The 12,623-nt window shown below is 47.5% G+C and overlaps 1 protein-coding gene across 1 annotated transcript in view; it reads right to left on the bottom strand.

Annotated features, from left to right (window-relative positions):
• LOC121574254 (myotubularin-related protein 4) overlaps positions 1-12,623 on the bottom strand; it is an 89,199-nt gene that overhangs the window by 2,330 nt on the left and 74,246 nt on the right. The window contains exons 8-17 of the mRNA XM_041886879.1: positions 10,745-10,947; positions 8,928-9,056; positions 5,726-5,837; positions 4,799-4,994; positions 4,298-4,483; positions 3,725-3,895; positions 3,216-3,370; positions 2,503-2,890; positions 1,258-2,460; positions 871-981 (exon numbers count right to left, since the gene is read on the bottom strand). Coding sequence (XP_041742813.1) covers positions 871-981; positions 1,258-2,460; positions 2,503-2,890; positions 3,216-3,370; positions 3,725-3,895; positions 4,298-4,483; positions 4,799-4,994; positions 5,726-5,837; positions 8,928-9,056; positions 10,745-10,947 — 2,854 coding nt within the window. The remainder of the gene's footprint in view (positions 1-870; positions 982-1,257; positions 2,461-2,502; positions 2,891-3,215; positions 3,371-3,724; positions 3,896-4,297; positions 4,484-4,798; positions 4,995-5,725; positions 5,838-8,927; positions 9,057-10,744; positions 10,948-12,623) is intronic.

Raw genomic sequence — 12,623 nt, 5'->3', positions numbered from 1 at the left:
ACAGGGTTAACATGATTTTGGAATGACTACCTCATCTCTGTACCCCACACGGTCCCTCAGTCAAGCAGTGAATTTCAAAAACAGATTCAAGCATAAAGACCACGGAGGTTTTCCAATGCCTTGCAAAGAAGGGCACCTATTGGTAGATGGCTAAAAATAAAAAAGGCATTTATTGAATATCCCTTTGAGCATGGTGAAGTTATTAATTACACTTTGGATGGTGTATCAATACACCCAGTCACTACAAAGATACAGGTGTCCTTCCTAACTCAGTTGCCGGAGAGGAAGGAAACCGCTCAGGGATTTCACCAGTTACAGAGTTTAATGGCTGTGATATGAGAAAACTGAGGCTTGATCAACAACATTGTAGTTACTCCACAATACTAACCTAATTGAGAGTGAAATTTTAAAAGAATAATGGGCAAATGTTGCACAATCCAGGTGTGGAAAGCTCTTAGAGACTTACCCAGAAAGACTCACAGCTGTAATCACTGTCAAAGGTGCTTGTATTGACTCAGGCCTGTGAATACTGATGTACTGTAAATGAGATATTTCTGTATTTCATTTTTAATAAATTTGCTACAATTTCTAAAAACATGTTTTCACTTTGACATTATGGGGTATTGTGTGTAGATGGGATAATTATTTTTTATCCATTTTGAATTCAGGCTGTAACAACAAAATGTGGAATAAGTCAAGGGGTATAAAAACTTTCTGAAGGCACTGCACGTATCTGGGGCAGAAAGGTAGAAAGGTGAGTGGGAGAGGAGAGGCTGTAGTATACAGTGTAGTATTTAGGTTAGGGGGTTAGGGTTATATATAAGAAGCAGTAGAGAGAGAAACCTGAAGCAGACTACGAGGGATGCTGACCTCTGAGTCCTTCTGCTCCACTGTGTCCCAGCTGCCCTCGGAGAAACAGTCCTCGCTGTGGTCCGACAGACTGTCCTCCTCGTCACTGTCGTCTGACTCACGCAGACACGTCTGGAGACGGAGAGGACAGACAGGGGACAGACAGGGAACAGAGAGGTCAATATGAGAGGGAGGGAGACAGGTTGAGAGCGAGAGACAGATAGGTGGAAAGAGAGAGAGAGAGACACTGTTCCACACCTTTTTCACTTTACAGATGTCCATCACAACTATTGAGGGATTGGCTATCTGTTAAGGCATGGATATCCTTTCACAGTACAGTAATAATACATTGGGGGGGTTTATCAACACTGGGTTACTGTTTAAAGTCTACATGTGAGAGCTACTCACAATGTCGTCCTCGTAGTCGACGTCAGGCTCGGAGGGCGGCGTACCATACGGTCTCTCCAGCCTCATCTGCAGCTGGCGCACCTGTCTCCTCAACACTTCCACTTCCTGTTTATATCCCGCCTCGATCTGCCTGAGACGCTGCTGCACCGCGTCCATGGGCACCGGCAGCCCGTCATCATCCAGGTAGGCCGGGGGGGGCTGGGAGGGCGGGGGGGAGGCTGAGGAGGAGGGAGAGGCTGAGAAGAACTGGCGGGTTGAAGAGGTGGGTGGGGTGCTGGTGCTGGTTGGGCCGCAGATGGCAGCATAGCCCGAGCTGCTTCTGACTGCAGAGAGCCAGCCTGACCCTGACTGGACCGGGCTGGAGCTGGCTGGGGCTGGAGCCGGGCCACGGACCCTTTCCTCCTTCTCCCTTCGGCAGCACTGCGAACCTCCGTTAGGCAACACGGCCATGCCCTGGGCACGGAGCAGCTTGCCAGCCAGGCGCCGACTCTGGTAGGCGGTGGGCTGGAGGGCCCGACAGAGACCTGCGGAGAGATTGGCTGAGAGGCCAGACTGGCTGGCTGCGGTGCTGCAGGCAGACTGTACCAGGCCCTGGACACTCTCCCAGTGGGAGCCCAGGAGAGACAGCTCCTCACTGACACTCAGTTGGCTCTGGGAGACTGGGCTTCGCACTGCCACTACCTGGCTGTTGTCAACAGGGGGCACTGTAGAGGCGGCAGCCATTGCTACTGTTGGTACTGTTACCACACATTCTCTCAGAGGCACCAACTCTCTACCACTCACACACTCTGTCCTCTTCCCTTTTCTCTCCGCTCCCTGGGCCTGGGACTGGGTCTGGGCTTGGGGTAAGGCCCACTCTGGGCCCTGGGTCTGGCCTAGACTTTCTCTCCTACTGGGGGGCAGTGTTGGTGGGGCCTCTACCTTGTCCGTGAGGGTCTCTGTGGAGTCCTCCGTGGCCATAGGGAGTAGGGGAACTAGCTGATCGAGGGCCAGCAGCTCTGCAGACGCTGAGTGGCTGTTCTGGAGGCCGTTGGTGATAGGCCCATTCAGAACAGCTGCCGGTAGTGGGCCCTTCCAGGCAGGTGGGGAAGGTAAGCATGCTTCTGCTGCCCGGGCAGGGGGAGTAGTGACCTCAGCAGTCCTGTAGCGGCTGTCAACCGCCTGTTGTGGCAAGGGAGGGGGAGGGCGTGGGGGGCTGGTGGTCTGGGGGAGGGAATGGAGGAGAATGGGTGTGGGCAGGGGGAGAGGGGAGGGGTGGGGGAAGCCCTTCTCCAGAGTGATGGGGGGGAGGGGCAGGGATGGTAGAGGTTGTGTCGTCAGACAGATCTCCTCTCTCAACTCCTCCTCCTCGAAGCCCTCTTCCCTTGGCTCCATCTCCAGGGGTGTGGTAGGAGGAGTCTGAGTGACAGGCTCCACCTCAGAGTCATCACTGTCCAATCCCGTGTCAGGGCTGACGTCCTCGGGGCTATCGGGTGCGGCCCCTCCTCCTATAGCAGCCATAGGCTCCAAGCCATGGGCAGTACGGCCCTCCTGGCAGTGCTTGTTGAGGTTGGGGTCGCTGGAGGTGCGGGTGAGGACCACCCCGTTCTCACAGGCCGACACCAGGTTGTCCATGGAGCGAGTCTTAGGAAGCCTGCACAAAGGGGAAAAAATAACAATCTCAAGTTGGAGCTTCCCTCATCTGTGAGCTTCCCTTCTGTACCACTAGAGAGCAGGCTGGATCTGAGCAACACTAGAGATGTAGCTAGTGAGCCTAGCCTACCTGCAGTTTTCACCACAAGCCTGTTCCCTCTTTATTTAATAAGAATTGAAAAGAGAGAGCTCAGAGCAATACAAGGAGCACAATGATGGTTTGAGATCAAATTCAGTAAATGGTCTCACAAAACCACTAATGGGCTGTATTGATGACTAGAGACTGAGATGGAAGAATGGAGTGAGTGGGTAAGGGATAGCCCCACCTGTCGAGGGATCGTGAGGTGAGCTCGTCTCCCTGTGCGCTGGGGGACAGGTAGAGCTCCATGGCGTTCTCGGCAGCGGTGCAGGGTGAGGAGGTGGGCAGGTAGACGGCCGTCCACAGTTGCAGGGCCCGGGTGTGGCACACCGGCTGCAGCACCTGGACACAGTGGACAGGGAGGAGAGGAGCAGGGGACAGGGAGGAGAGGAGCAGGGGACAGGGAGGAGAGGAGCAGGGGACAGGGAGGAGAGGAGCAGGGGACAGGGCGGAGAGGAGCATTTTCTATAAATGAATCGTGCCCATCACCTGAGTATATTTGGATGAGTGCATCTTTCCTTTCTTTTAAAGGTCAACAAAAGTATCAAAAAGCTCCACTCATTACAGACACACTATGAGCCCGGGCGTCATCAGAAGTGTATTGGACATTGGAAAGATTGATACCTTGTGTCTCAATATGAAAATGAAGGCGAGGGGAGGAGAGAAAATAAAAGATGACGCGATCGTCGTGGTTACCATATCATGACAGGGGATATAAAGGAAGTTCTGGAAGTTCTTGTTGCCGGGGCGGAGCAGAGACCAGATGGAGCAGGTGCGTTTGTAGATGTTGCGGGCCTCTCTCTCCCGCCCGTTGTTACACAGGAACGTCCCGTACAGACACGAGTATGTGTGCTGAACAAGCTTGACCTGGGGGAAGAGGAACACAACACAGTTAGCCCTATAAACATTCCTTACAAAACATACAACAGTACACTCTTAAACACAGAGTACAAAGTTATATATACAGTTAGGCCTTTACAGCGGCATAAAATATTGTATGTACACTTTAAGACAATACACATAATACTGTGTTCAAAGGTTACTGTCTGATACCTCTTAAGTACAAACGTTAAATAAATCTTTAAGAAATGTCCTATGCCAACAGAAGAGCAGTAAAAAGTGCCAGGCTTTCTAAAGGTAGAAAGAGAGAGAAGGTAAGGGCAAAGAGAAAGAGGAGAGAAAAAGAGAGAAGAGAATGATTGGGTAAAGAAAAGAGAGAAAGAAAGAAATTGAAAAGGAGAGGTGGTAAGTGTAGCCTACTGTACATACCAGGAATGCCTCGTTGAACTCGAAGAGGCAGGGGAACTGTTTGAGTAGCTGGTGAACACAGTCTAGCCACTGTAGGAAGACAGGGCACTGCTCACTCACATCATCAGCATTCTCCTGGTGACCGCAGCGGTCGCCAAACTTATGACCATAGTCCAACCACTCTGTCTCCACCAGCACCTGGAAACCCTGTGGATTGGGGGGGGGGGAACAATTGGTAATACCATGAACTTACTATCAAAATGTTGTGTCTCTCACACCATGGCATAAAAAAGGTGTGTATGTGTGTTTTTGGTAAATTCAATAGGGTGTGCGGAACAATTGGTAATACCATGAACTTACTATCAAAATGTAACAAAACCTGACATTTGCTGCATCAGTGTTAGTCTTAGTGACCACAGTATCCTAAGGGCCAGGGGTCAGAGTGTATGAGAGAGTGAGTGTGAGTGTGTGTGTGTGTGTGTGTGTGTGTGTGTGTGTGTGTGTGTGTGTGTGTGTGTGTACCTCTAGTGTCCTATAGAAGGGGTCCAGCAAGATCTTGGCAAGAGCCACAATCTGGGGGGTGCGGTCCCACCCGTCCGAACAATGTACCAGAGCAGGACGTCCCTCCCTTTCCACCGCAGAGCACACCAGAGTGGCTGCCTTCAGCATGACGGACAGGTGCTGCAGCCAACGGGTGCTCTCCAGAGCAGAAAGCCAGCTGGGAATACACAAGCCGAAGGGGGACCAATCAGAACAGGTCTAGAGGTTTTAGAATGTATTCTGAGGGAGGTAAAAAAATAACGCTGGGTTGAGTAAACGGAGGTAACCCTGAGGACACCGGGGAGGGGGTTGTGGCAGGGGTAAGTGGAGCCCCTGACCTAAATCTGTAATGGGCTCTGTCATTTTAAAAAGGGGTCACTACAGCACCTCTTTTAGAATACTAGGAAATCTACCACTAGAATAGCCCTCGTGTGCATCATGTGATGTCACTGATTCCTGTTTGGGAGTTGGGGCATGCACTGTTTACATGCAAGGAGACACTCACACACATAAGACCTGGGACAAATATTATTTGAAATCTTTCAAGTACTTAGAGCATTTGCTTTAGGCTGCCTAGAATGCCAGGTGGGTAGGGTTTGCCCTTTTGGGACTCTTCTATTGCTTCCATTGCGACAGGCAAGCTCAATAAAAAAATCACAGTTCAAGTATTTGAAATAATTTCAAATAATATTTGAACCCAGGTTTGAGAGACACACACACAAACACCACAAACACACACTTCAGACAGACAGCTGGCCTGCCCAGCGGGAATGGGGCTGGATTGTGACTGGATGCATTCCCCTTCTCCCTGTGGTATAACCTTACTGAGGCCTGGAGAACGGATGGAGGGATGAAAGGAGAGAGAAAAGGATGGCGGGAGGGAGAGAAAGGTCAGAGGGATCCACTTACTTCCCAGGGTCGGGGATCTGGCTACAGACTGTTCGGAGGGACTGGAAGCTGTTCCTAATGGAGTGGATGTTGGCCATGCCCATGAACATCACCTCACAGTTAGGGTAGTACTCTGAAAACAAAAACATCCACAAAAACAAAAACAATCACTCAGACTACAGTTAGGGTAATACTAGGAAACGCACAGGAACACACACACAATAACTTCAGTCACATGGGGTATTAGTACTCTGCAGACAGACACAGAGACAATAATATCATCAGTCAGAATAAAACAGACAACAAGTACAATCTTTACTGCTTAGGGAGAGTGAGCTGTAAAGATGATTGATTACGGTTGTCTTCCAGCTCAGAACACATCCACTTGAAAGAAAACAGGCTAGGCTACTGTCAGGTGGTTTGACGGATTGACAGGTCTGAATGTCAACAAGACCAATGTGAGCGGCTCACGACACCATCTCCCAGAGAGAGAAGTAGACCCACAGTATGGGGCCATGTCATGTTACGCCTCCGCCTTTTGTTTTAAGATGGTCATAATATGGATCATTGAGCTATTTGATTTTGAATTTTAGGACCCCTTTCGGTATAAAAAATACATATTTGATAAAATATTGGATTTGACCTTTACTACTATAGCCCAGAGAAACGCATTGAATAACACATTCATAAATGTCAAAAAAGACAGTCAAATAATAAATCATAAGAAACAAGGTTTTGAAGTGTCTGTCCTATATCTAGGAGATATAAGAAAGCTCAGGAAAAAAAAAAAGTATGTAATTTTTTTCACACATTTAACCCTTTTTTTGAGTAGGCAAAAAAACGACCTTCATACTTCCATTTTTTTTTTTTTTTTACTGGTACAGGTAAAAAGACGAGTCCCCTGACACTTATGGGGGGTCGTAGAGCAAAACAGAGACCACCATCGTGTTCGTGAGAGTCTCCCCTTTCCATAGAATGGTCATAATAGTATGTCAAACTGTTCGGACGCTACGGACGTTTTTGTGAGAAGACCGCGGATGAGGTGGATTGAGACGCATTCCAATGCAAAATACATATATCCATTTTAAACTGACAGATTTTGACTAGGGATTTTTTTAGTATGTTACTTAGATTGGGGGGACTCTATGGGGTTATCCAACATTACATGACTGGCGTTTAATCCATTTTAGAATAAGGCTGTAACCTAACAAAATGTGGAAAAAGTCAAGGGGTCTGAATTCTTTCCGAAGGCCGTGTATATGTAGTATAAGGTGAATGCACCAATTTGTAAGTCGCTCTGGATAAGAGCGTCTGCTAAATGACGTAAATGTAAATGTATAGTGGCTTGCAAAAGTATTCACCCCCCTTGGCATTTTTCCTATTTTGTTGCCTTACAACCTCAAATTAAAATGGATTTTTGGGGGGTTTCTATCATTTCATTTACACAACATGCCTACCACTTTGAAGATGCAAAATATTTTTTACTGTGAAACAAACACAAAATAAGACAAAACTCGAACCTTCAGCTCCCTCCACAGATTTTCTATGGGATTAAGGTCTGGAGACTGGCTAGGCCACTCCAGGACCTTAATGTGCTTCTTCTTGAGCCACTCCTTTGTTGCCTTGGCCGTGTGTTTTGGGTCATTGTCATGCTGGAATACCCATCCACGACCCATTTTCAATGCCCTGGCTGAGGGAAGGAGGTTCTCACCCAAGATTTGACGGTACATGGCCCCGTCCATCATCCCTTTGATGCGGTGAAGTTGTCCTGTCCTCTTAGCAGAAAAACACCCCCAAAGCATAATGTTTCCACCTCCATGTTTGATGGTGGGGATGGTGTTCTTGGGGTCATAGGCAGCACTCCTCCTCCTCCAAACACAGCGAGTTGAGTTGATGCCAAAGAGCTGGATTTTGGTCTTATCTGACCACAACACTTTCACCCAGTTCTCCTCTGAATCATTCAGATGTTCATTGGCAAACTTCAGACGGGCCGGTATATGTGCTTTCTTGAGCAGGGGGACCTTGCGGGCGCTGCAGGATTTCAGTCCTTCACGGCGTAGTGTGTTACCAATTGTTTTCTTGGTGACTATGGTCCCAGCTGCCTTGAGATCATTGACAAGATCCTCCCGTGTAGTTCTGGGCTGATTTCTCACCGTTCTCATGATCATTGCAAGTCCACGAGGTGAGATCTTGCATGGAGCCCCAGGCCGAGTGAGATTTACAGTTCTTTTGTGTTTCTTCCATTTGCGAATAATCGCACCAACTGTTATCACCTTCTCACCAAGCTGCTTGGCGATGGTCTTGTAGCCCATTCCAGCCTTGTGTAGGTCTACAATCTTGTCCCTGACATCCTTGGAGAGCTCTTTGGTCTTGGCCATGGTGGAGAGTTTGGAATCTGATTGATTGATTGCTTCTGTGGACAGGTGTCTTTTATACAGGTAACAACCTGAGATTAGGAGCACTCCCTTTAAGAGTGTGCTCCTAATCTCAGCTCATTACCTGTATAAAAGACACCTGGGAGCCAGAAATCTTTCTGATTGAGAGGGGGTCAAATACTTATTTCCCTCATTAAAATGCAAATCAATTTATAACATTTTTGACATGCGTTTTTCTGGATTTTTGTTGTTATTCTGTCTCTCACTGTTCAAATAAACCTACCATTAAAATTATAGACTGATCATGTCTTTGTCAGTGGGCAAACATACAAAATCAGCAGGGGAGCAAATACTTTTTTCCCCTCACTGTATGCACGCACCACTTTACGGTTATGAATTTTTTTATTTTGAGGTTTTTGAAATAGGTATTTTATTTTATTTCACTTCACCAATTTGGACTATTTTGTGGATGTCCATTACATGAAATCCAAATAAAAATCAATTTAAATTACAGGTTGTAATGCAACAAAATCCGAAATACGCCAAAGGGGATGAATACTTTTGCAAGGCACTGTAATTAAGTCTCATGAAAGTTTGGCTACATTTTCTGGCGCTTCCCTCATGTCAGCATCTTTGTGGACATGAGAGGCTGTAGCCAATACGCATTGTCTATCACCTACACTTTGACATGTAGACTAATTATTATGTACATACACTTTTGGTTTTCAAATTAATTTAATTGACTATTTTGGTTAATGGCCTTGGTGCCATAGCAGAATTGGCACCTCTTGAAGGCCAAATGGCCTTGTCCCTAAAATCACGAAATTCCAGGCCTGGTGTGTCCTGACCTTCACACTCGCAGCCACCTCCCTTGGCGCGATTGGCCACTGCAGCGGTGTAGGAGCGGGCGTCGAGAATGAGAAGCTTCTGTGGCGCAGCGTTGGCATCAGGGCCTGGGCATCCTGTCAGAGAGGAGTCTGAGGCAGAGAGAGAGAGCGAGGAGGAGGATTTAGATTTCAGTTTTAGTGGTGTGGGGGACAGGTAGAGCCAGAATGAGGGAAGGAGAGAAAAAGAGATGGAATGGTGCAGATAGGAGAGAGGTAGAGAGAATGAGAAATGTGAGGTGGAGGGAGGTAAAGAGAATGATAGAAGGAGAGTTCGGAGGGAGGGAGAGAGAGATGGGGTGGTGTGTATAGGGGACAGGCAGATAAAAAGAGATGGATGGAGAGGGAGAAAGGGATGAGTTGGTGGTGTAGGTGGACAAGTAGAGAGAATGAAAGATTTAGGGATGGAGGAATAGGAGAGAGAGCGAGCGAGAGAGCTGGAGGGACAGGGGATGGACAGGGGATGAACAATAGTGCTGGCTCAGCTCTCAGCTCGTCCCCTGGAGACGATCAATATCTCATCCTGATGATGACCACTGCAGCATCGCTCAGTAACAGCTACCACGGCGAAGGGAGACAACAACATTGCTAGGGAACTATGATTGCTAGACAGGGCCTCATCATGCCAGCAGACACTTCAGATAGAGTCATTACTCACAGTGGACCAGAGCTACTGGCCTCAATCTCTCACCCACCCAAGTCAATCAATGGCCTGCCATTTAGAGTTAGTCAACATTCTCTGTACTGCATGTCTGTCTAGCCTGGTCACAGATCTGTTTGTGCTGTATAGCCAACTCCTATGGTCAACTCACTCCTATAGTTGGCAATCGAGAACAAACTGATCTGGGACCAGGCTATCCCTCTCCCACTCAACTGAATCAATGTCCTGGCATTCAGGAAGTCAATTCTATTACTCCATGTTACCCTCCTCAACACAGGAAAGTCATGGAAATAGATTCAGGGTGCGTTTAGCCTTTAATTCCATCTCTGAAATGGGGTAGTCCCATTCACAGGCTCCGACTCCTGTCCCGCTGTTGATTCTTTGTGAAGAGAAGCCAATATTGTGTGTTCAGTTAGAACAGTGGTGTTGTATAGAAACTCAACAAGCTCAAAGCTGAGGGGCTGTCTAACTGAACACTAGCCAAACTACTCTCTAGTCTCTGTGGCTCGTCTCAGAAGAGTCGAGACAGAAACTTGGAGAGTAGTAGACAGTGTGTAGCCCACCGTTGTTCCCCCATCTGCATTCATGTCACAGTCATTTACACACAAAGTGAATGGAAGAGAGAGAGGGAACAGTCGCTCCCAAAATGGGCCCCACATTCTTGGCCACCAACACATAAACAAGGTAACAAATAAAAGAGCCACAGCGATTTTGCCCAAACACATCCGGTCCTGACTGGCAACAAACGTATCCTCTGTCCAGCCACAATGTATGTGGCCGAGGAGTGTGAATGTGTGTGTGCATAAACCAGACATAATTGGACGCCAATGTGAATGTATTAATTGAGAATGGCATATTCCCAAGCACTTATGTCTTTATAGCTAGTTCTCATCAATCTAATTGGGGTTGTTTTTGGGACAGAGCAAACTGAATAAGCTGAAACGGCTGCAGTTATCCATAAACAAGTTATCATTCCCACTGGTTTCAAAAGACTGGGAAGAACTGCTAAAGCAAGTGCTGTGAGATTTTCAAATATGAGAATGTAGGATATTGTGTTCTCTCTCTCAGGCAACTTATCAGGTATAGTAAAGGTCAAATAATAACGCTCTGTCAGCCTTACCAAAGTCGCTGTCAGAGCTGTCTGGGCCCTCCCCTCGGGGCCGGCTGCAGGCTGGGGCCCCACAGGTGACCCTGGCCCCTGTGTCCATCAGACAGGCCTTAGCGATGGAGGTGACCAGGTACTCATCCTCTGTGTTCCTCCAGCCCCACCAGCTGATCTCTGGCTGGCTGCAGCGGGCGATCACTGCCCCGTTCCTCTGGTGCCTGGTGGGATGGCAGGAGAGAAAGAGGGGGGGGGGACCAACCATAATTACACATACAATTTAAAAAAACATACAAAACCAGAGCAGGTCAACAGTCAAATTACCATAGTTTGGAATGTGTTGCTACGTAGGTGTGGTATGGTGAGGATATTTGAAATGTGTTTTTTATGTTTGTCTCCCAGGGAAGGACTGCACGCTCCAAGACCTTTCTATCACGGTTGACAACTCTACTGTGTCCCAACTCTACGGAGTGCAAAGAACCTCGGCATAATCCTGGACAACACCCTGGCATTCTCTGCAAACATCAAAGCAATGACTCGCTCCTGCAGATTCATACTCTACAACATCAGTAGAGTACGACCTTCCCTCACACTGGAAACGGTGCAGGTCCAGGCACTTGACCTCTCCCGTCTGGACTACTGCAAGCTTACAAACCCCTGCAACTCCTCCATAACGCCGCAGCCCGCCTGGTGTTCAACCATCCCAAGTTCTCCCACGTCACCCCGCTCTTCCACACTCTCCACTGGCTCCCAGTCGAAGCTCGCATCCATTTCAAGACCCTGGTGCTTGCCTACAGAGCAGCAAGGGAAACTGCCCCTCCCTACCTTTAGTCTATGCTCAAACCCTACACACCAACCTGAGCACTCCATTCTGCCTACTCCAACCCTACACACCAACCTGAGCACTCCATTCTGCCTACTCCAACCCTACACACCAACCTGAGCACTCCATTCTGCCGCCTCTCGTCTCTCTCTTTACTTACTATGACTGTGATGTGGTTGCCTCACCTAGTTACCTTATCATATGATGCAAAACTCGTCATACCAGCTGTATTTCTGCCTGCTTGAACGGCGAATAGCTCAGATACACATGAATACATGAAATGACCCCGGGAATCAATAGAGCAAAAACGATACAAACATTCAAAATGGGTGAATCTTTCCTTTAAGATGAACACACTGTTGGTCGCTCTGGATAAGAGCGTCTGCTAAATGGCTAAAATGTACAAAATGTGTTTGTGTGTAGTATGGCGGGTGTGTGTGTAAAGTATGATGTGTGTGTGTACGTTATGGTGTGTGTGTATGGTATGATATGTGTGTGTACGTTATGGTGTGTGTGTATGGTATGATGTGTGTGTACATTATGGTGTGTGTGTATGGTATGATGTGTGTGTACATTATGGTGTGTGTGTATGGTATGATGTGTGTGTACATTATGGTGTGTGTGTATGGTATGATGTGTGTGTACATTATGGTGTGTGTGTATGGTATGATGTGTGTGTGTACATTATGGTGTGTGTGTGTATGGTATGATGTGTGTGTGTACATTATGGTGTGTGTGTGGTATAATGTGTGTCTGTGTGTACGGTATGATGTGTGTGTGTACATTATGGTGTGTGTGTATGGTATGATGCGTGTGTGTGTGTACATTATGGTGTGTGTGTATGATGTGTGTGTGTGTGTGTATGGTATGATGTGTATGTGTACATTATGGTGTGTGTGTATGGTATGATGTGTGTGTGTGTGTGTATGGTATGATGTGTATGTGTACATTATGGTGTGTGTGTATGGTATGATGTGTGTGTGTATGGTATGATGTGTGTGTGTATGGTATGATGTGTGTGTGTGTGTATGGTATGATGTGTGTGTGTGTGTATGGTATGATGTGTGTGTGTGT

The sequence above is a fragment of the Coregonus clupeaformis genome, chromosome 9, assembly GCF_020615455.1.
Source record: "Coregonus clupeaformis isolate EN_2021a chromosome 9, ASM2061545v1, whole genome shotgun sequence".
Lineage (NCBI taxonomy): Eukaryota > Metazoa > Chordata > Actinopteri > Salmoniformes > Salmonidae > Coregonus > Coregonus clupeaformis.
Note: the sequence above shows the minus strand (reverse complement) of the source record. Positions and strands in the feature narration are given on the sequence as shown.